Genomic DNA, 23,761 nt, shown 5'->3' on the forward strand with positions numbered 1-23,761 from the left:
TTTAGTCTTCATTAATTTAATGATGCATTATATTTCAGTTATGATGAAAAGTGTTCATCCCCTTGAAGTCTGTTGTCTTACAAGATTGAATTTAAGTAGATTTACTGTGGCTTTTTTTAGTCCAATTAACAGATTAAAAGCTGATTAACCCCTTCAGAGTCTCCAGTCTGTGTGTATCAGGGATGAACATGTGGTGGGGTCTCTATCAGCTTTGCACTTCTTCCCCATTCTTCTTTGCCAAACAGCTCCAGCTGTCTGGTTGCATAGAGACCATGAGTGATCATCCTTTTCCCAGATCTGGACTCTGACTTGGTCACTCACTGTGTGGAAGTACTTCCGTGTAGCTCTGATTTTGAAGTTGGGGGTGGGTGGGTGGGTCATTGGTTTCTTCCAGGTATTTTTCCTCCAGGGTTTCCCTGTAGTTTGCTGCATTTATTTTATTGACGACCCTCATGAGTCTGTCAAGCCCTGCAGAAAAGCAGCCACACACAGCATGATGCGACCACCAGTCTGGTGGCCAAAAAGCTTGACTTCACACTCAGACTATAAAACATTTTTCCCACTGAGACCAGGTTGTTTTATACTGTTTTTTACCACTTACAAGAACCTACTGATGTTTACTGACTTCATGTTAAATACTGCTTTGCCTTTAATTGATGGTTGACACTTAAGAAATAGACAGGAAATGAAAGATGTTATGAGCCTTAACCCTCAGATACCAGGACCCTCAATTACAAAAACGTATAACTGCATAATTACCAAATAGAAAGGATAAACAGTCAGATTGATTTTTCACAACCTGGCAACCCAAACGTTAGTCTTACTATGGCTTACTACAGAGGTATAAATATAGTTGGTGGTGTTACAGAGCGCCTTGGGGCATATCAAAGGGACAGTGTCACATTAGAGTCCCCAAAGAACCCGATTCTGGATCAATAAACCTTTCTGGGAGGTTTTTTCCTCTGCTCTCCTGCAGAATAAAGTCAGCTTTTACTCAAAGCCCTTATTTAATGGGTTTTCTTGGTTTGAGACATTATCTACAGCATATGGGGACATCAAAAAGCTGATGAGTGCTTATTTTAAAATCAGCATGCTACAGTGGTTTTATATTTCTAAAAGTGACACTGCTACAGGCAATATGGTCAAAAGTAACACCTCAGCGAAGCGTTTTTGGAACTGAAAAAAGGAAAGAAAAGATGAATGGGACGGTGGCCTAAAGGGGATGTAATATCTAAATGACTATATGCCGCTGCAGACCGCCGCTGCTTCTTCTTTTCCCACGGAGGGAGAAAAAGCTGAAGATGAAGCAGACTGACATTTTATTTTTTGTAATTTCATGGCATTCACAATTTTCTTTTTTTTGTTACACTACAATTAGACAGGGTGAAATGAGCGTTTGTTCCAGTAGAAAAACCTCGGCGTGTCTGAGCTGGTTGAGGAATCACAGAGTTCACAGGAAATGTTTTTTGTTTTGTTTTGTTTTGAATGAATGAAGCGCTACATTCATGAACAGCAGCAGAGTCACCAGGAAGTGTTTGGGGTGGTTGACTGTACAAAGCTGTCTCTGGTTAGATTTAACCTTAACCTTAAGCTCTGAGCATCTAAACACAACCATAAAAAAGTTTAATAATGATTGTGTAATCACTACAGGTGGATATACTGCAAGACTGGATATTTTGGTGGAAAACAAACAGGTTGTCGCTGAACATTTTACTGATATGTTCAGTATCAATATATTTTGCAACTTCCCAGACACATAAATTAACAACATATGCTCAATACTTTAATACTACTACTCAATACTAGCCTCAGTCTTTTGGCATTATATCATGTAGCTACCTTTTAGACCCTTTCCCGTTTTAAAATAGTTGGTGGAAAACATTAAAAAGTCAGCCAGAGATGATATTTTCAACCGACTCATGGAACTAGCTTCAGCGTAATTAGCTAGCTAGTTACAGCTCATAAAATCTTCCAGTGACGGTTCATTGCAGCTGCAGAAATCAGCTTTTGTCTAAAAGTTTCTCAAATCAAGACCCCTTTGTTAAAAAAAAAAAAAAAATCAAAGAATTTGTTGTCATAGTAAACTGCATATCTGAATGGAAGTGTAGAAGTACTAGGTTAGTAGTACAAGAGCAATCAGAGTAACTACGGGGGGCTGATGGTTGATGTATTGAGCAGTATGGACACCTGTAGTGTGAACATCTGACAAATAATGCGTCAGTCAGCTTGTCAATCTCGTGCTGTGTTTCATTAACCAGGCTGCTGAAATTTTCAACCAATAATCGTGTGAAGCTGAGTCCCTGATTGTTTCTGGGCCTTTCCCGTTAGGACACAAGACTATTCTTCTGCAATCGCTCTTACGACGTAAAGCCGAGAGCGTACAGAAGTCAATAAAGTAATTTGCGTCACCCCTGTATTGCCCCTCTGTGGTCTCACTCAATTAGCACACGGATGGGCGAGCCAGCTGCCGCAGCCTCAAAGCATATTTCATCTGTACGAAACGCCGTGTTGCAGAATTTATCAGGACTCAGGGGTACGTGGGAATCAGGAATCTATAAACACTAATTAGAGCCTGAATATCCCAGATTCGGGGTGTGGAGGTTAGAAAAATGAACAGGAAGCTTCGTTGCCGTGCTTCTCTCGTGTCACATGTGCAGCACCTGAGTCTGCTTGAGAGTCTCTTTGTTGTTGGCTCACCTGGCTATATTCAGGCTAACTGTGTGTGCGTTATAGTTTCCACGCTCATTTGCATTTAACTTGGAGCTTTGATGCAATTGCTAAAGCGAAAAGAAACGGCAGCACTGGGTCTCGCAGACTCGAAGGAAAATAAGCAATCCATATCCAACTAAAAACAATCCACATGCTTCCAGTGTTTATGATTTACTCTACAGGCTAATTTTAGCAGCAAAAATAACTAAGTTTGACACCGAAATCAACCCTCTACCTCCTACGTTTAAACCGTTAACTGTATCCATACAGCTCCGCATTGATAACAAGTTTAGAAAAGTTGAAATATATTTAAGCTCTTTGCTTCTTTTCTCCCCTGCCAGAGGGAGATATGGCATAATTTTCTGTCTGCACGGTTCGATAAGCTCAGTGGAAGTGACACAGCCCCACCACCACCACCACAATAATAGAGTACAACACTTTTGGGACATTTGGAATTGAACAGCTTGAATTGTAAGTGGTCCGCTATAGTGTATTACAGTTGCTAGAAAATGAGTATGTGTTTTGGGAAAGGTCGCTGTATGGCTCTCACTCTCTCGCTAATGCTGCACTACCTTTCATACATTATACACACGGCTCAGGGTTACGCAGCACCACAGTCAGAATAATGCAGCGGTTTCATTTAATGAAGCTCAGTGTGTTCAGCTGTGAACATGTTATTGCTCTCATTAGGCTATAGGAGGTCTGTTTATGTGTTTGTGAGGAGCCTGATGTGGTTTAATGAGGTCTGAACGGACTCTGTAATGCACTGGAACTTTGCTTATAGAGAATCTGTGGTTTTTATTATTTGAACCTTTATTTAACCATGTAAATCGGTCGAAAAATCTACATTAATCAAAGAAAGAAGCATTAAAACAGACATCAGAACTCAAAGATGTTTACAGCAGTGAATATACAGAAAAATGCCTTGATATAATGCTAAAAACAAAGTGGCCACAGTGTCAAAATTATAGTTAGTAACTACCAGAGATGTCATTTGCTTAATTGCTCAGAGTTAATAATTCCTCCCTCTTTAGTAAAATTGCTTTTATGTATTTATTTTATCATCTCCACAAACAGTTTAATCAATTATATAATTATATAAAGTTCAGGAACTACCAGAAATTTAAGCTGAATTTGTACTGAAAAAATAAATGTCTAATAAAATAAAAATTACAATCTGTCACTATTTTACAGTCCACAATAGCAAGTCATATCGTTAAATCTTAAAGGTTAATATTGAAATTATTATCAATTATTTACAGCAAAAGATTCAGATCCATCAAACTTACGAGAAGAAGATTTAAGATGTGGTAATTTCACATAAAGGCTCTTGCGGTTTTCAAATATTTGAAATGAGAAATATAATATTGTGAAATGCTTATTATCCACATTAATCACCACAGAGATTCTTTACAATACACATGATGTAAATCATATATATATTAATAAAAAAAAGCTCTAAAAGAAAAACATTTTACATTACCATCTACATCTACTTTCATAATTACATTAATATGTAGGATCACAGCATTTTCCCTACAGGTTACTTCCGCTGTCCTTGATTAGTAGTCAAGTTAATTAGCCGCAATGAAAATTGAGAGGCAAAACAAACAGACCCATATCTGCTGCAGTGTAGTGTATTGGCTAACAGCATTTATCATTCAAAGCCAAAAGTCAATCTCTAAACTATTTAGCTACTTCAGCTAGCCATGTATTAATCTAATATTTTAAAAACTCAGCTGATTTCTTTTTAATTACACTTATTTAACATTGTTGGACCAAAACTGATGCAGCAGGAACAGAGATATCATCTTTTCTATTCCATGCATTTTTCTATCTTGTCAAACCCGCGCCTACATTACCCATAATGCAACTTGACAGCCAACAGTTCATTTACAGATTTGGGTGTATCATGCTAGTTAGAGCTAAAAGGCCTTTTAACTTTAGCATACAATAATCAAGAATCATATTCGGTCTCTGGGACAATGGGTCTCAGGAGGATTTTCCAGTATTCTGATGCGACAGGTCAGTATTAATCTTTTTCAATTTTGTGAGCAGAGCTCTCTTAAGTTTGGAAACCATAACTAAATACATCAGACGCAGCATCAAATCTTTGCCTTTCTTAGAATAGAAACAGCTTCATTTTATCAGAAAACATTAGGCAGACACAAGTGACTGATAAGGAAACATGTAAAAGCAAACGCCTCTCTAATCTCATTATGTTCACCACCCCTGCCATGGATTTTCCCTCCTTCTGTCTCAGCCAATGTCAGCAGTGTGTTGGCGGGATGATGGGGAAAAGACGGCCCAATAGCTGTCCAGCCTCTGGCCCTTCTCCACCTCTGTGCACAGGCTGCAGATAATGACCATGCCAGTAATAGAGGTGGTAGGAGTAATGATAGTCTGACATTACCATATCTGGCCCCGCTGTCACTGATGAGGGCACAGCAGAGTTACAAGCTACAATAAACCCCGCAGGAAATGATGAATGATGCCATATCCAGCTGGCAGAAGAAACGTGCTGGGAGGGAGCACCGTCACGTTCAATAACAGCTCTTGTTACTCGCAAACATCCTTCTTCCATCAGTGAAGGGAAAAGTGATTCTCCAAGTGATTTGCGGTGATGGCAGGAGTGAAACTTTCTGCTTTACAGTATTATTACAATTAGAGTTGAACACGACCAAATGCCTTCCTATTCGAGACGCACGTTTGATATTAATTTAATTATCTAAATTAAAAGGAGAATGAAAATTCTGTTGATGTATTTCAAAACATCACAAAACTTATGAACTTGCAACATCAACACAGTATCGAGAAAAATGGACAAACATAAAGTAAGCGAGGTAATTTAGCTTCCCCAGTCCCCACGAGCCTAATAGTGCAAATTTATTCAGGCAATCTAACATTAGAGTGAGTAGCTATGCTAAGTGGCTAACGTTAGGCTATTTACATGTTTTAAATTATAATTTTAAATATCTTTTTTATGTTTTTTATATGATATATATGATTTTATATAATTTCCTGCCTGACATATGTGATTTCTGAGTTTGTTTTTTATTTCCCTGCTACCTACCAACCAATCAGAACGTTGTCAATCAAGTCCCTGTTCAGACCTGACATTAACATGCGTCTCAGGTGATCCGATCACAAGGAGACAGCGCTACATGTCAGTTCACACCTGGCTTTAAAATGCATCTCCACATGCGTCTCCAGCGACCACTTGTGATCAGATCTCACTTCTCCACTTTATATGCAGTGTTGTTGTTTTTAGCCAGTCCCAGTTTGACAGACGAGTCCGTTGTCAATGTGTTTGTGTGTGAGAGAGAGAGAGAGAGAGAGAGAGAGAGGCAGAGAAAGCAGAGCTAGGAGGCAAATCAATATGCTGTGCACAGCTCTACAATGAAATCATGTTTTAGCCTTTTGAAATAGTAAAAAAAAAAAAATATATATATATATATATATATTTATGGTTGTCAGACTTTATATTCTGTTGGACATTGCAAATAATTCAATGCTGTGAGAAGTGTAACACTATTTTCGGCTCATTCATTCATTCAATGTGGCCCAGTGTTCACACTGCTAAAAGAATGTGGCTACATGGGATCCAGACCAGCTCCGATTGTGGTCTGAGTGATTGGATCCCAAATATGTCCTCAATGAGTTCAGGTGTGAATGCACCCAGGATGCAGAGTTTGCCATTTGTGATCTGATCACCTGAGACAGACGTTAATACCGGGTCTGAACAGGGACCTCTTCGCATTGACTAATGCTGGGCAGCTCCAATTCCAGTAGTTCAGGTTCGGATTAGACAGAAAATTTAGAAAAGGAAATGTTTAATTTTCACATCAATTGGGGGCTAATTATTATAAGTGTGCTCAGATGTGTTTACCTTCCACTGCAGCCTTGGCTCGGGGCCACCGGCAGATTAACACATGGATCTGTGGGAAGTGAACACCATTTAAGCCTCAAGTCTGTTGCACTTATGTGAGCAGTTCGCCGCCCTGCACACAGTAAATGGAGAGAGTTGATCTACCGATCTGTAAATCCAGTCCTCTGGCTGCATATATTTCTCCGCACTTGTCAAAAAGCACTGTTACTAGCTGAAGCCTACTTGGAGAGGTGGAGATTGAGCAACCGACAGAGAGGTCTTTTCAGTCCCTGTGCCGCTGATCTATGTGAGAATGGAACAGAACTGAGTTTAATGTGTGGAAATAAAACTCTGGAGGCTGTTTCTTCCAGGAAAAGACTACTCCATCAAGTGCACACAAGGACACAGCACTGCGCAAATAATATGTCAGTGTGTCATCCCATAACACAACACAACATATAAACATGACACTCTCAGGACAGGAGTAATAGATGCTGGATAACATTAAACCTTTCAGTGTTCCAGTGCCTCAGATTTAATTATCTCAATGGGTGCACAGATTAATAAATGAAAAGCTTCATCTATTGTTCAGAGATGCTCGCTGTGAAACTTCAGGTAATTATTTTCGCTCTTTTGCATAAAAGATTTAGGAGGTGGATTCTTCTGGGGTTTATGAGCACAGAAGGAGGGAAATGATGCAGAGAAGGTTAGCGAGGTGGGGTTCACACAACTGAAATCGATCACATTTGCATGTAAATACATATGTAAAGGCAGGTGTTTGAATGAATTAAGCTAATGGAGTAAATTTGTCATTTATTTCTAGCAATGAAAATTAAATACACCTGAAGTTTTTGGTGGTATCGCTGTGAGAACAGAGCTCAGCAACTGCACAGTTTCCACATTCGAATTCCTTTTGTCAAGAGACGCAGCATCACAAGAGATGACCTTTAAAGTCAGTTGAAAACAACTAAAGGATGAACAAAAGATTCCTGAAACGTGCATCATGTGAAGCACTTTCATCTCTGATGGTCGAGATGAAGAAAAACCTGAATGTGTGCACCTCTGACAGGCTGGCTGATGTAACCACAGAAACAACTGAGGATGTGGACTGCATACATCTCACCCGGTGGCCACCTGAGAGGAGAATCAAGCAGCCAATTACCTGCGAGTTGAAAGTCTGAGGTTTGATACCCCCGGCACTCCAAATGTGTGCTGCCTGGCTTAAGTGTCCTTGAATACTGAACCTTCAGCTTCTCCCTTGGGTTCAAGACTGCATTACAAATAACAGCCAGACCAGGGCCCATTGGTATAAAACTTGGGAGTAAGGGAGCTGCGTGGAAAACCTTTCAGTGGCATTTAAAACTGCGAACCTGTTCGGTCAATGAGAGTGATGAGAAAACACTTATTGTCCTCTGTCCTAAAATCTACAGCTGGACACATCCTTGGCCCAAGACAACAACTTTGAAGTTTTTCTGTCAGGATTTTGACACTGAGACTGCCCTTGCAAAATTCCAGTCACTGGATCTCTGATATGGTTTTTGACATGGTTGACCTATTATCAGACAGACTGGAAAACTGGGGGGAACTTTCTGCCACAAGACTGAACTGGTGACCTTTGGCATTCCCCAAGGCTCCACTCTCGGGCCTCCAAATATGTTCCAATAGATGCAAAAACAACAAAGTATATTACTTTATCTATCTACTTATGTCAAGAGGTGACTATGGTCCCACTGAGTAAGCTTTGAACAAATCAGGGGTTGGATCTGCTAAATTTTCCTCCGCTTAATCAAACAACTGGAATCTGGAGCCAAAGACGAACAATTACAAGTCAGTGCTAAGCTTTAACTGCTAATGACCACAGAACCAAGACAGCATCCACATCCACACAATCCCCATACTATTACCTTTCCATAAGAATGGGAAGATGAGAGGATTAATACCAATCTCAAATCTCTGAAATACAAGAAGTTAACCTACAGCCAGCACCTAGTTAGCGTTGCTTAGCTCTAAGTCTGGAAGCAGGACAGGCAGGTGTCCAAAGGTGTAAAAATCTACTTACCAGAGGTTAGTAATTAAAATAAAAAGCTATTAAAATGTTTAATCTGTACAGAAACAAATAGAACCTGTGGCTTTATGAGCTTGTCATCCTGCAAAAATAAAATAAACCCATAGTTTGTCAGTGCAAGCAGTTCATAACGCTGACTCCAAGAATTTGCTGCACCAAGAAATTATGTGGGTTGTATCCTTCTGTAAATCAAAACTCGTCTTTTATACACTTCAGATGTTTGCACACACAAACAAATGAGATATACCATGTTAATTAATGAGCTTTAGAGGTGCTGGGAGGTGGATTTTGTTACCTTTGAACAGAGGAAGGTTAGCCTTTTCCCCTGCTTTTAGTCTTTGTGTTTTCATATGCACTGTACAGACATGAGTCCTATCTTTTCATCTAACTCTGGTCAAGAAAGCAAACAAGAGTATTCCCCAAGATATAAAAATATTCAGACATGAAAACACCCATGTCTCTGCAGGATTTGACAAACTTGTCCATGCTTTTGTGATTAGTAGATCCGACCACTGTAATTGTGGTCCAGTTGTCAGATATCCAGCTCTCAGATCTTTACAGTGGCTTCCTGTGTTGGTTTGTAAAGCTCTAAAAAGGTTTAGGTTTATGGTTTGGCCAAAAAATATTTCTGATCTCACATCATCTGGGACAGATGTGTTTACAGATGTGCACACAGGGCAGAGTCTTTCTAAAACTGTGGTGGTTATGTATAGTGTGTTTTTAACATACAATGGTAACTTGTTCCAGTTTCTTGCACCACTTAATATAAAAGGAACAAGCACTTTAATATGTAATCTCCTTTTTAATCTGTATTATTCAATGTATCTTAGATTTTATTTAATCATTTTTAAATCTTATTGTGACTTTTTTACAGTTCATATATCGCTGTGTTTATTTATGTCATATTTAAATTATTACCATGTTGAAAGGTGCTACTCAAATTGCTTTTAGTTTATGGGCGTCATTAATCCTGATTTTCAAAAGTCAATCATAAGAAACTTTATGTCACTGTGACATTAATATTGTTTGACTTCCTGGACTCCATACTTCCTGTTTCAATTTGAAATATCTCACCTGTTGTGTTCATTGTTTATTCTACTTCCTGCCTCATTGTGTTTCCCACTTTTTGTGAACAGTGTGACCCACCCAATTAATTGCAGTTGTGTCTCTTTACCTGCTTTGTTGATGGACTTTCATTCCTTGCCGCTCCAGATTGGATTTTGTTTCTCCATCGAAGTGAGACCTCTGTGTTTTTTTCTTTGTTGAATGAATCTCTGAAGAGCCTCAGATGGTGTGTTTTGGGTCCTGACATCCTTAAACCTGTAACGAACACAGCAGAGAGAGAAAATACTGTAAAATCCCAGATGTCATAGAAGATGTGCAGACACTGAGTACAGAAGGTAACAGAAGTGTGGAAGTGACCTCTTCAGGTAAAGTCATACTGAGGGGGAAGAAGGGAGAATGTCAAAAGCAAACTTTCCCCTCTGTAATACAAAGCATTTCACACCTACGTTTTTTATAATATATATTTTTATATATTTGGCCGTCTACAAAGCATCGAGTGCTTTACTTTCGTCCTTAACCCCAGAGGGTTTTTCTTTGCTCCAGGCATGAAAAGTTGAATTTCCAAGAAAATTACTGTCAAAAATCCTTTGGATGATTTTGTGCAACTTTTCCTTGATCCGCTCCCAGATGCACCTGCACCTGTTTGTGTTTGCCTGAGGAGCCTGAAGATTAGACAACTGGCTTAAGCAAATTGCTGCCATACTGCCCTTCAGCAAGGCATTTACCCTGCAACTGCAGCAGTGGAGCATGTAACCAGTATTTCAGCAGCATAAATACAGTTCAAACCATCTCAGAACTGTTATTTATGGAGCCATAAAGGCTGCTGTGGCTGTTGCAATGGTACGAGCCTAAAGAACCATTTTATGATGCTATATAGGGCTCGTGTGTATATATGGTCGGTTAAACACTGTAAATCTTCAGTTTAATACTGTGATTTAAAATGTGGGTTCAGCTTCTCACAGCAGAGGGCAGCAGTGATAAAATATTGATGGCTCATTAATATTTTCCCCAACTCTCCCTCTACAGTGTATTTGAGGAGAATGTCTGAGGGTTTCCCGACCAACTCCTTCTGATGAATTCAACACCTTGAATATATATTGTATAAAAGATTTTTCTACTTTTAAATTCCTAATAAAGAAAAAACGGTGACTACTTCAATCCCATCATCCTGCCAGTGGTTCAGTTATTACAAACATGCAAATCTAAATTTATCAGTGCATCATAAATCATAAAGCACGCTAAGTATTGTAAACATGCAACATGAAGGGGCTAAACAAAATGCAATTTCCCTGTTGTTTCCCACAGTTACACATATATCAAAATGTAGTCATATACAGTAACATATTACTTCACAAGAAATCCCTGTTGTGTGATTAAAAATTGTCAGACATACAACAGCAGGAGATCACAAAATTTCCAATAACACTAAATACTGCATGTCGCAGTGGATTTTTGTGTCATTTATTCCCTGTCAGTCCTAAACCCACTGGTCTGCACCGACTCCCACAGCTGGCTGCATCTCTGCTGTGAACTGGGATCAGAATAACTACCACAGCCCTGTCTCTTAGCATCTTATCACTTATCGTAATATGAACACTGATAGTAGATCATGGGGTTAGTGAGGTAACATATTTCACCCAGTGGCTCAAAGTAATTTCAGCCTTTATAACTTCAGTAGCCTGACTTATGAACGCAAGCCTTTGACTTTTTTTTTTTTTTTTTTAGAAAAATGACATTTGCAAGCAATTCTACATTTCCAGAGAATAAATGTTTTTCTGCTGCATTAGTTCATCATTTGCACCCAACAGCTCTTTATCAGGGGTGGGGGGGGTTTCAACAAAAAGAGTAATGCAATTCCTACGTGCCACATTTTCATTTGTCACTTTTGACATTTGCATAAATTCTATTAAAATACACAACTGCTGATACTTCACAAATTACGACAGATAATATAGACTTAACTGTCCTAGGGCACAGGAATAACATATCTGACATTTAAGCCTTTTATTTTTGTCAAAATTGCTTTCAATTTCATGAACTGTATGTTGTGTGATTATTGTGATCTATTAGTAACTTGAACTTCACACACTGCTGCAGTTTATGGATTAAGTTTATTGATTTTGTGTCACTTCCAGCTGATGTTTTTTCTAGAGTTTATGTTAGCTGGTTTACTCCTGTGTGTCAATGACGATGTTATTACTCCTGTTGTGTAAATGATGTGTAATCGACTAAAGAACAGTTATTTTTACAGGCTCCAGGCCTAATTGTTGGTTGTTGTACTCATGCCACCAGTCACACCTTATCTCAGTCATGTGTTCTGGCAAGTTGTGCTACCTGTCGAGATTTGTTACTCGGCGGTTGTGCGCATGCGGTTTAGGATCATTAGCATCTGCTATCGATTCGAGTTACGTTAGCATTTTTCGACAAAGCGGCAAAACTCGTCAGACCACCGGATATCGTGGCCCAGACTGGGTCGAGTCTTGACCAGAGTCACATGTATAACAGCAGCAAGAAAAAAGCACACTGGGAGCAAACAAACACGCAAAAACGTTTTCATACCTTTAGACGTCGGTTGAACCGGAAGGGGCGGGGATGACACAGAGCTAACGAGAGCTAGCTACGTTCACCGTCCTCATGCGTTGATTGGGCAGCGTTGGCGCCAGTTTTAGCAAGATGGCGGTGGTATATAAAAATTCAATTAAACAGTAAGTGGTTGCAATTTTCCTTAAAAATGAAGAAGAAAAATGGCAGCAGTGAACCAACCATAACAAACCGCTGGTTCTTTTTACAGATGCGCGAGCAAAGTATCATCTCCTCTTCATCACGCAGCTCCCCAAACAAAACAAACCCTGACCCACCTGGTACTGGAGGTAAGTCTGACAGTGTCGGAGGTTTTGAGTTACTCTGTCAAAGATCCTATTTGATTGGTAAGATGGCTCACTTCCATGGTAAAATGATGTAAAATAAATTAGTTGAATAGAACAGAAACATTGATCCATAGTGATTTGTTTGCATAAGCATACATTTGAGACGCTGAATAAATGAATAAATTGAAAAGTGATATTTTTATTGAATGATAGCACAAAACTGTGTGTAAAACTCAGCGCTTAAAGTTCCCACGCAGTATGTGACACGGAAGTTTCAAGTACAAATTTTGACTTTTTTTTTTTTTTTCTGAATCTGATTGGACAGTGACAATCCAATTGATAAGCAGAGTCCAATCAGAGGGCAGGAAGTTACATTCCTGAAATCCTGAAAGGTGTTGTACTTTAAACAGCTACATGAAGGTTAATTCTTTATTTTAAAGTTAAGGTTAGACTTTTTACAGTTTTTATGTTAAGGTTTGGGTTAGGGTCTTGAGAATACATTATGTCAATGAGAGGTCCTCACAGTTATAGAGAGACAAGTGTGTGTGTGTGTGTGTTAGCAGTTGTTGGGACTCGGGTATGGGTCTCGTCTTGTTTTATAATTTGGGAGAAATAAGTCAGTTAAAGAAACAATATGTAGATATTTTGTAAAAACTTTCAAACATCAACTAAGATTATCAAAAGAATGAATATGAAGAAATTACAGTCTCAACGTTATATCAAAGACATATATGTAGTGTTCACTGAGATATCTACTGAAGTTAGCATGCTAACTAGCTAGCTCCAGCCCGTTCCATCTCGTAATACCATTCTGTATCTCAAGAGATGACGGTGAGTCACTGTACTGTCCAGTCTGTCCTGATGATGAAGTAGTAACTGTACTTGTTATAGGCTATAAACCTGAAAACCTCAAGCACAGTTACTGATGCAGCTGTTCTCCCTTGTGTTCCTCAGGCTCTTGTGGCTCGTCCTCTACTCCTGCTGCCACTACATCGTCCCCGTCTCCCTGACCAGGCTGACTGGGTGTGAAATCATCATCATGGTCAGTCTAACAATAACTGAAGAAAAAACCTGCCAGTTACATGATCAGATTGCAAGGTAGACCTGTTAGCTGAGGTTAGCTCAATGTGACGGTTAGGCTTAAAACTTTGTTGTAAGTCCAGTCCTGGAACATGCATGTAGCACTCTCTCATGCGCACCCCAAATGACAAGCACACAAAGCGCCCAAACTTTCTGGTAATTATGCTTCCCCACTAGTTGTTTGTAGTGTAAATTTGACAGTTGGACACTATTTGTTGTAAGAGAAACACAGAAAAAGAAAATGTAAACTTTGTAATATATACATTTTTTTAATTTTCATTTGGGGTAAGAATAGTTTTCTGATCATAAACAGTCTGTGATAAATTCGATGTTACATTTTTAGATGTAGGCAATAAAGATGAAGTGATAATTGTGTAAAACAGGGTGATACTGGTACTAATTATTCAACAAAGCCTAATTCAAGCACAAGAACATCTGTTGACACCCCCACAGGGTGTTGGTGATGGTTTGTAAAGCAGAAGAGGACACATGAGTCCCAGAAGTTCCCACTGCTTTATTTTCTCAGTGGGACTATTAAAGTGTTAATCATCTGTAGACAGCATCATGAGTGCGTGAGGGAATGAATAAGTTTCATGATGTTCGTGAGTGACTTTCAGTGTTTGTGAACTGCTTTGCGTCCTGTTTTTCTTCAACCACAAAGAAGAAGAGGGACCAGAGTCCAGTTCATCACATGCGACTGATTTAAATTTAAATACAGTAATAAATAAGCAGAATAAGTCACCACAGTGGTGGTCAAATGTTTTATATCAGCAGCAAACTAAACAAACATCTGAGGAGGTGTCAGTGAGCTGCCTTTTCTTTTCAATAAACCTCTGTCATGCTAAAAAAAAAACATTTCACAATTTAGCATTCACGCTAGAATGAAGAGAATACCATAACAAAAATGTTCAAATGTTCAGAGTAGTAGTTGTGAGACTGCTCTGGAATGTTGCATTAGCAAGAATCACACACACCTACACACAAGAAGTCAAACAGATGTGCAGGTGCAGGGCTCAGGCTGGTACATGTCTCATGCTTCTTCATAGTCTTCCACAGACTGTAGCTCAGGATGCTTAACCTTTAACCTCCACCTTCCGGCTCTGACAACCCCCACCCTCCTACACCGCTCCCTGCTGCACTGATGATGACTTTCCAACATGTCTTTAGTGTGAATGCATACACATTTACACACAAAGACTCTGCTCTGTGCCTGGGAGAGGTCAAAAGGTGCCGGTAGAAGCAGCGTCAACCAGCTGGTCAGCACCTTTGGCGTAGTACTGTGTTTTGGCCAGCAGAGCGCAGTAGTAGATCTACATATATATACATTATATATATTTGTGTTTGTGTGCTTGTTTTATTGTATTCCTGGGGTCCAAAGACCTGGAGCGGACTATACTTTTGGTGTCTCACAGCTTTGTGGGGACCAAAAAGCTGGACCCCACAAGTTTAAATGGCTGTTTGAGGGTTAGGATTTGGTTCTAGGGCTAGGATTAGATTCAGGTTCAGGTTAAGGTAAAGGGGTAGGTAATATATTGTGTCAATGACAGGCCCCCACGAATATAGTAAGACGGGTGTGTGTGTGTGTGTGTGTGTGTGTGTGTGTGTGTGTGTGTGTGTGTGTGTGTGTGTGTGTATTTGAAAGAATTCTACTTGCCCTTTGGCAATGTGTGTGTTTCTGATTCAGGCGTTTGTACATGTGTACATCTGCGCATATGTGTTTATGCTTCAGTCTGTCTGCACTCTGCGTGTGTGTGTGTGTGTGTGTACATGGGGAAATATGTAAGGGACAAAACATTGCAGAACACATGTGGTGACTGTCTGAGGAGGAAAGGAAAGGAAAGGAAAGAAGGAGGGGAAAAAAAGGACAGGAACAGAAAGACAGGAAAGGAAAATATTGTGTAAAAAGAGAAGAAATGGCAAAAGGACAACAGGAAATGAAATGACAAGACAGTGAGGAAATCAAAGGAGGAACGATGTAACAAGGAAAGAAAAGAAACAGGAGAAAATTACAGATAAGAGTAAAAAAGTGTGGAAGGAGACGAAGGGAATCGCTAAAGAGCGTAAAGAGGTAAAGACAGAACAATGGAGAAACAGAAACAAAGGATTAAGTCGGGTCAGTCTGGCCTGTCATCCCTCTGTAATCACGGCTCCATATGTGAAAAACCGTGAGGGAAGAGAAACAGAGAAGGAGCGAGAGAGTGAGAGAGTGGAAGAGTGGAAAACTTAAAATCCAGATGAAAAACAAAGATATAAATGCAGAGAGGGAAACAAGGGAGGGATTATTAGTGGAAGCTGGTTTGCGGCGGCGTCCAAAACAAACCCACAGGCATTCCCTCTCTTACCGACAAACATCTTTTTTTATTTTGTCTCCACACCATTCAATAAATACAAAATACAAACCAGCTCCATATTCATAAACGACAACGATAGAAAATCCATAAAAATATTACTTAATTTGAAACAGAAATAGGAACAATCGAAGCAGAGAAGCAAATGAGATCAACAGGAGGTGAAGACGAAGCTCGTGTTTGTTAGTGTCACGCTGAGACGGCAGCAAGTCGAGACAAACTTCTCCCCCAGTGAAACACCCCTGATCCTTACGCCGACACGAGTGATATCAAGTGGAACTATATTTTTACAGCTAATGAGTAACAGTATTTTTTTTTAAGTTTATTGTGTTTCTCTTGTATTGCTGATTAGTCATATTCTTTTCTGTTTTTTAAAAAAAATAATAAAAATAAAACACATACACACATCAACACTCACACATTCACACAGTCTAAGCAACACTTTCCTGACTACGTCCAGTGAGAGCGATGAGAGCTACAGTAGCTATGGCTGCACTTCAAGAAGAAGCCCTGTCAATGAAATACAACAACAACTCGCACAGTCTGACCGACATTCACCATTTTAAAATCCAGCTCCCAAACATCAACAGCACAAGAATCCCATTCACAACAATCACCAGCTGTGTTTTCTGTTTGTTTGTTTGTTTGTTTTTTTACATATATATCTATATCTACATCTACACCTTTTGTCCTGTTGAGCTGCTGTGAAAAAACTGAGAAAAAATAAAAAAGAATCCAGCAGAAATGAAAGGCGGGAAGCAAAAAGGCAGCAGGTTTATAAAGTCTGGTTGGTCCTCTTCGTAGCTTCATCCCTTCACTCAATGAGTCTGTTCATTTTATTATTATTTAATATTCCTCTGTCTCCGCTCTTCTCTGTTCATTACAATCCTGAAGCTGATAACGGGGGTGGGTGGGTGGGAGGGAAGAAAGACCCAGTACGGCTCTGGGTTCGGGTCCATCTGGGAGGGTGAGGGTTTCAATGGGTAGAAATGGGTTTTTCTGTGTATGCGTCTCCCCACAGATCAGTGTCTCCAGGTTCGTCTTTTGTCTGGAACTTTCATCATCAGGTCGTCTTCCTCTTTGGAGTCTGTGGGGAAACAGAAAAATCCAAATTAAGACACGAGCAGTAAGATGTTTGTGTCGCGTTGATACCGGTGGTTAGCTTCAAATGTTTTAGCCACGTTAGCAGCTACCTGAGGCAGCGCTTTGTGTGTGTGTGTGTGTGCGTGCGTGTGTGTGTGTGTGTGTGTGTGTGTGTGTGTGTGTGTGTGTGTGTGTGTGTGTGTGTGTGTGTGTGTGTGTGTGTGTGTGTGTGTGTGTGTGCGTGTGCGTTGCTCACCAACACATTCAGGACAGCATGAGCCCTCTGGACGGGTGATGTTGGAGCAGGTCAGTACTGGACATTGCTTCCTCTGACACTTGGTCACACCGTGCTGTGGAAGGAGGAGAGAGGAAGGAAGGAAGGAAGTAGGGGGTTGGTGAGAAGAGACAAAATGAACAATGTGGGTGCACGGGGTTAAAAAGAGACACTCTGAGGGTACGACAGGAATCATGTAAAACTCGAGAGCACAGAGTTTCTTACACCATCACAGGAGTGTCAGAATAAGAGGAAGAACAGGCTAGACTGTTCATTTATCCAGAAACTGGTCGATATCAATCTGATTGATTGTGAAAAGATTAATTTAGTTTTGCTCTTTTGTCATACTTAAGTTGCATTAATTGTTTTTTTTGGGGGGGAGGGGGCAACACTGACATATTATCACCTTATAAAGTTTATACATGTTAGAAAACTGTTGGTTTACGGTGTGTTTAAGTCTAATAACATCCGCTCTTAGCTGATGTGGTTCATATTGATGAACTAAAGGTAATTCTCTGTGGTGACAAAACGTTTCACATTACACATAGTTATTTCTTTGTATTTTCATATAAAATATATTGATTACAGCAGCTTTAAAACTCAATTAGATCAAGGAGGCTTCTTCCACGAGTTCAACATATTTGCTGAAGTGGTGGCTTCAGTATCGGAGCGCTTTTATTTTGTTAGGTTACAAGAATTTAGTTTGAACTCTGAACTGTGATTTGTGATCTGTGTTCTAATGATCTTTTTAAAAAACATCAAGCGATTTCAATAATCAATAATTTACATTTTATTTCAGGAAATTCCAGCAGTATTGTAATGTGAGTGGTACTTACGTCACACCAGCAGTTGATGCACTTCATCTCCCCCATCGGCGGGACCCAGGGATGCCAGTTGTCACTGTTCTGGTAATAGTTCTTGCCGAACTTGCAGTGGCGGGGGCCGTCGGCCTGCATCATGTCGCTGTGCTCCAGGCCCGCCGCCGTCCTCTCCTCCTCCGGACACTCTTTACAGCAGTCGGAGGGGTTACGTCTCACGGGATGACTGCAGGTCAACACGGGACACGTCACCTTCTCACAGTGCACCTCCCCTGTAGATCCCTGCGAAGAAGAAGATGATGTAGCATCAGCAGCAGATTTAGATTAGCTGACTTATTCTTTTTTTCACCCCCCCAGACAAATAGTTTGAAAAGTCTGAACAATCCCCAAGAAAGAACTGATGAGAAATGTATTTATGCCCCAGTTTCTTTGGAGTCTAATACAAGATAAATGATCCATTAAGGGCTTTTGGAAAGTAAATCCAGCCAGATGTGAGTTGGTTTATTGGTGTATATTTACCTTGCAAGTACAGACAGCACATTTAATGTAGCCAAAGGGAGGTACAAAGGGATGCCATGTGGTTCCTGGGGCATGCATCTTCTGGTCTCCTTCAAAGTAACAACCTGAGAGAGAGAGAGAGAGAGAGAGAGAGAGAGAGAGAGAGAGAGAGAGAGAGAGAGAGAGAAGGAGAGAGAGGAGAGAGAGAGAGAGAGAGAGAGAGAGAGAGAGAGAGAGAGAGAGAGAGAGAGGGGAAAAAAAAGGTTACTGAGGACAGTCGGTAAGAAAATGCCTGAATGATTCAGAGTTAACTTTAAACTGTAGGCAGAAATTCAAAGAAAGAAGCAGAAGTATGAAAAAGCACAATAAAAGAGAGAAAAAAAGAGGGCTTCAGAGGAAAAACGAAGAAGAAGAAGAAGAAGAAGAAGCCAAGTCGGAGACGGGGGGGGGGAGGTGGTACATACCTTCAGGATGTTCTTCCACTCTCTCTGGAGCTTTCATGTCCTTGGGCTCTTTCCTCTCTGCGCAGGAAAAAGGAAATGGAGACATAAAAGCAGAATTAGTTTTCAACTTTATGATTTCTGCGGGGAAAACTGGGATTTCACCCAAAAGGGATAAAACGTCCAAAGGACTCAAATCAGCATATCTACTATAAAACACGATACGGCAAACACTGATACATCTCATGTGCAGCTTTAAAAAAAATAATCTCTTGAGGGTCTCACCGTCACACACGGGGCAGCACTTGTCCTCAGGCTGGATGGTCCTGGAGCAGGTCAACACCGGGCAGATGACTGGATCACAGATCACCGTTCGCTTCTGCAGGGAAAAATGTGAGTTTTATTTGTGAGAAAACATGCATCATTGCTGGTCAAACCTCTGAAGGTCGACGGATGTTTCTGTTAATATATCTGCGATAATACGGAGGAGAAATATGGTTTGAATTTTGTTAAAATCTGTTGACTTTCCATTTTCTGTTTCATATTCTTTCATGACTGTACATGACTCAACGCCGGAGCTTGAAGGCCTCGAAACAGGCCTCTAAAATTAAAGCAGAGGGACACACCTCCACTCCATGATATTAGAAAATCTCATTTGAAGCATTTATTGTACATTTATCTACTATTTCACTCATATATTGCACTATTTATTAAGAACCTAAGACTTTGGTAAACCCATTTCAATTCATCCACAGTAAAGGTTTGGAGAATTTCACAAACGGGGCTTCAGTTTTGCAGCATTTGGGGCCAAATTATCTTTTTGCACACAGCGCAAAGAGGATGAAGAGGATGAAGAAGGGGCCTCATTATAGAAAGAGCTGAGATTGTTCTGATATATACACTTGGGTATGATGTCATATGCAACCTTTTAAATGTAAGAAATGAACCAGAAATCGAGAAAATACCCTTCGAGCTCAGAGGGTTTTAAACCAACACTCGGTCGCTGCCTCTGTTTGTCGTCTTTACCTGGCAGCTGCAGGAGAAGCACTTGTCGTAGCTGGGCGTCCAGCGGGAGCCGTGAGCGTGGTGCTGGTTCTCGAAGAAGCAGGTGTGAGGGTCTTTCTTCAGCTCCTCCGGGTCCTTCACAAAAAGGTCGTCAAACTCGGCCTCATCCACGTCCCCTCTGGTCCCGAACTCACAGTTGTTCGGCACGTGGACCTGGAGAGAGGAAGCGTGTCGGGGAAGAGGAAAGAGAAAAGAGACGGTTAGGACATCAGAGATTCGTCAGACACACCTTGACTGCAGGCAGGTATCAAGCTGACTCGTTAATTGTCCCTAAGTGAAGCGTTTGTGCGCGCCCGCAGCAGATGGCTGTTTATGTGTCGGACCTGTTTGCTATTAGAACAGCTGGACCCCGCTGAACAAAGAGCTCATCAAACCGGTGCACCTGCGAAGCTGCAAATAGGTTTGTGGGCGAGTGTGGTCTGCGTTTGTGTGTTTTCTGAACCCCAATAAAACTTTTTACTTTTCAACAAAGTCTCCGCAGGCAGACAGCACCTGCCAGTGAAAGTGTGTGTTTGTGTGGGCCGGTGAGCGATAAGTGAGCAATCACACAGACACATAAACACTCAGATGGTTGAAGGAGGCCCAGAGGACTCTACTCCTCCTCCTCCTCCTCCTCCTCCCCCTCCTCTTCTTCTGTCTTTAATCTAATCTTCTGATTTAACATGTTTAGGATTTGGAAAATCTGCAGAGTGGGAGTGAATTTCTTTTTGTTTTTTCTTTGGCTCTGAGACGCTCACAGTTACATGATGCAACAACTTTAAAATCTAAAGACATTTGTTTTAATTTAACATTAAACTCAAATTGCAAATGTGTAATTGTCTTCAGAGCTAATAGCATCAAAATGTCATCAAAATTTTATTGTGTTACTCTTGATTAAATTGTTGTTTTGTGATAGTAAAAGTTTTTCTGCCTCCTTTCCAATGGTTTTTGTCCCAAAAAAATATCCACATTGTGTCCCTCAGTATTTGTCCACATCAGGATCTGTGGCTCTAAAACCTCTGGACTCTCAGAGCCCAGGTGTCGGACGCTGCCTGTTCTATTTTACAGGAGAAACTGCCTCAAATTAAGAAACGAATATATGAAAACATCTAAATAAATAACTAAACCTTTGTGAAGAAAGAAATGCGTCAGCTTAATATCTTCACTTATGGTGAATACATGTGGATAAACGTGTTATTCAAATGTGTAAAATGAAAGTAAAGTGTTGGTTTCGTGGCTTTTCTTCACATACCCGTCCTCGTATTTCTCCTCGGGGGTTGAGCTTGGTGCTGACTTGAATGAAAGCTGTTCCCTGGTCCAGGTGTCGCAGTAATTCAACACTGATGTCCTTTAATACTCCCTGAGCCTGGAGGAGAGGAGAGGAGGTGAGGATGTGTTTCCATGTGATTTATTTAAAGTATTTTCTGTACATCTGTGCATGTAGTTTCTCTGTGTTTACACCCGAGTACCTGTGATCCATAGAAGCCGGTGAGCAGCCTCTTGTGCGCGGCGGTGCTGTCGTCTATCTCTCCGATCTCAGCCAGCCCGTGGAGGTGGGCGTTCACGGCGAGGTCGTCGGCCCTGCTGAGGCCCGCGACGGCGATCTCGTAATGCAGGTGACACTGCTTGTCCACGGACACCCAGGCGTGCCCGGAGGCGCCGGTTCTCACAGGCGGAGACACGACGTGACCGGCCAGAGGCGTGGGCAGCTCTGGAGGAGGGAGAAAATGAAATAAAGCGAGTTAAAGTGAGAGCGGATCCTGCACATTTATAAAGCAGTTCCATGTGTTTTCGTGTGTTTCTTGAATTTCACAAAACTCCTTCCCACCACAGCCCCCTCCTTCCTCCCTCCTTCCCCCGCTTCCATCACTCCTCACCGTGTCGGGGCGCCTCCAGGCCGCTGTAGAGCAGAGCCTTTATCTGCCCCCTCAGCTCCCCCTCCTGGCTGTGCGCCGTGGCCACGTTGATGAACAGCTCGTTCTGCAGCAGCATGTGGATGTGTCGCGCCTCCATGCGGCTCCAGCTGCCCGCCGCCTGCCCCGTGGCCTTGCTGTACTCCGGCGTCAGGTCGTACAGCACCGAGCGCTTGTTACGCCGCCTCGGCTTCAGCTCGATGGTGAGGCCGACCACGTCGCTGGTGAGACCTGCAACCTGAACCTGGAGGAAGGAGGTGAGACATGAAATGGTTACATCCCCTCCGTTTCTTTTCACTTGGACGTTTGAAATTCACCGTGATGTGAAACCAGAAATCTGATTTCACATTCGAGGATTTGTGACACTGCAACAGGATTGGAAGTTGTCGTGGTTCCAAATGTCACTCAACACAAGTGCGATGCAGAAAACAAAAAAGTACGTGCATGATGAGAAATTCTGCATTTTTCAATGAGGGAGAAGCAGATGTCATTTTAAGAATTTTTAACAAGGTAATTAAACTTTTCTGTGGAAAATCAGACAGAAATTATTACTCAAAGCTTAGTTTTATAGGTCTGAAAACGTGCCTGGAGGGGTTGTTTAACTAGAGATTAGTTATGGGTATGGGTGAGTTTGATTAGTTTAATTTGACATCTGTAAAAAGGGAAATTAATTCAATGTTTCTGCCTTGTTTTATCACTGTTTGTTCAGTTTAATCCCAATTATTTTTAAGGGTTAGGGGTTAGAGTCCAAAGTTTTTACTGTAAGTTTTTCTGGTGGAAAATTGGGTTTCCAACAATGTCACGCCTCTACGACACAGTAAATATGACAGTTTTACCACAATTAACCTTAATGGTGGAACATAAGAATAAATAATTACAGTGGACTTTTGTGAATCTACTGAATTCCCCAAAGAAAGTCTGATAGACAACAATCTCGCTCCTAAAAGTGACCATGACCTCACCTGGTAGTCCAGCGTGCCGTTGTCGTGGAGGTTGAAGATGGCCGATCCCACGCCTCCCGTCTTCCCCGGCGTCAGTGCATCACCGCTGGACATCACACTCTGAATAGCTGAAACAGACAAAGACAGATTATTATAAAAAAGATAGAAATAATTAAAAAAAAAACAGGCTCATTCCCGCTCACGTTACTTATCTGAAACCCATCGCTTCTCCCCTCGGAGTTTCCCTCCTTTAAACTGTAGTGGAGCCTGACAGCATGCGAGATGAGGCAACGATTTCATGTCATGTTAAAAATTTGCTGGTTGGTTGACGGAGGGGACGTTTACATTCCCTCACGTTCTGCAGCCACACACACACACACACACACACACACACACGCACACTGAAGCCACATGCCCATAATGTCATCCCTTCACCAAGAGAGAGTCATTGAGGGGACAGATTCAATTGAAGCACTAATCAGGAGGCGTTTCTGCTTGTGTAATTGTGTGAGACCTTGAGCCAAAAACATACATGTTGAAACGCTGACTGGTGCACACACACACACACACACACTAAAAACCCACCCAAGGTTAAGCCTTAGAATGAGGTAACCCTTGTTGAATGCAGTAGGCTTACAAAGATTGAGCTGAGAGGACAGGAGGGAATGAGTAACAGAGCCGGACGAGAAAAAAGTGCAGAGAAGAATTTTTTGAAATGACACGGAGACAGAAAAAAGCCAGAGAGGAG

General features: G+C 41.1%; 1 protein-coding gene and 2 long non-coding RNA genes across 3 annotated transcripts in view; 1 reads left to right on the forward strand and 2 right to left on the reverse strand.

Annotated features, from left to right (window-relative positions):
- Nucleotides 1-12,535, reverse strand: LOC130167320 (uncharacterized). Its single transcript, XR_008827265.1, has 3 exons — nucleotides 12,267-12,535; nucleotides 9,817-9,962; nucleotides 1-468 (listed from the first exon to the last, which is right to left on the reverse strand). It is a non-coding gene; the product is annotated as an uncharacterized LOC130167320 (long non-coding RNA).
- On the forward strand, nucleotides 12,324-18,240 carry LOC130167321 (uncharacterized). Its single transcript, XR_008827266.1, has 4 exons — nucleotides 12,324-12,412; nucleotides 12,499-12,577; nucleotides 13,529-13,616; nucleotides 18,159-18,240. It is a non-coding gene; the product is annotated as an uncharacterized LOC130167321 (long non-coding RNA).
- Nucleotides 15,988-23,761, reverse strand: part of chrd (chordin) — a 19,550-nt gene continuing 11,776 nt past the window's right edge. Inside the window, exons 11-21 of the mRNA XM_056373333.1 lie at nucleotides 23,035-23,141; nucleotides 22,037-22,316; nucleotides 21,629-21,870; nucleotides 21,412-21,525; nucleotides 20,142-20,333; nucleotides 19,401-19,494; nucleotides 19,140-19,196; nucleotides 18,697-18,800; nucleotides 18,196-18,459; nucleotides 17,342-17,435; nucleotides 15,988-17,089 (exon numbers count right to left, since the gene is read on the reverse strand). Coding sequence (XP_056229308.1) covers nucleotides 17,025-17,089; nucleotides 17,342-17,435; nucleotides 18,196-18,459; nucleotides 18,697-18,800; nucleotides 19,140-19,196; nucleotides 19,401-19,494; nucleotides 20,142-20,333; nucleotides 21,412-21,525; nucleotides 21,629-21,870; nucleotides 22,037-22,316; nucleotides 23,035-23,141 — 1,613 coding nt within the window. The 3' untranslated portion in view covers nucleotides 15,988-17,024. The remainder of the gene's footprint in view (nucleotides 17,090-17,341; nucleotides 17,436-18,195; nucleotides 18,460-18,696; nucleotides 18,801-19,139; nucleotides 19,197-19,400; nucleotides 19,495-20,141; nucleotides 20,334-21,411; nucleotides 21,526-21,628; nucleotides 21,871-22,036; nucleotides 22,317-23,034; nucleotides 23,142-23,761) is intronic.

Source organism: Seriola aureovittata, chromosome 4 (genome assembly GCF_021018895.1).
Source record: "Seriola aureovittata isolate HTS-2021-v1 ecotype China chromosome 4, ASM2101889v1, whole genome shotgun sequence".
NCBI classification, from domain to species: domain Eukaryota; kingdom Metazoa; phylum Chordata; class Actinopteri; order Carangiformes; family Carangidae; genus Seriola; species Seriola aureovittata.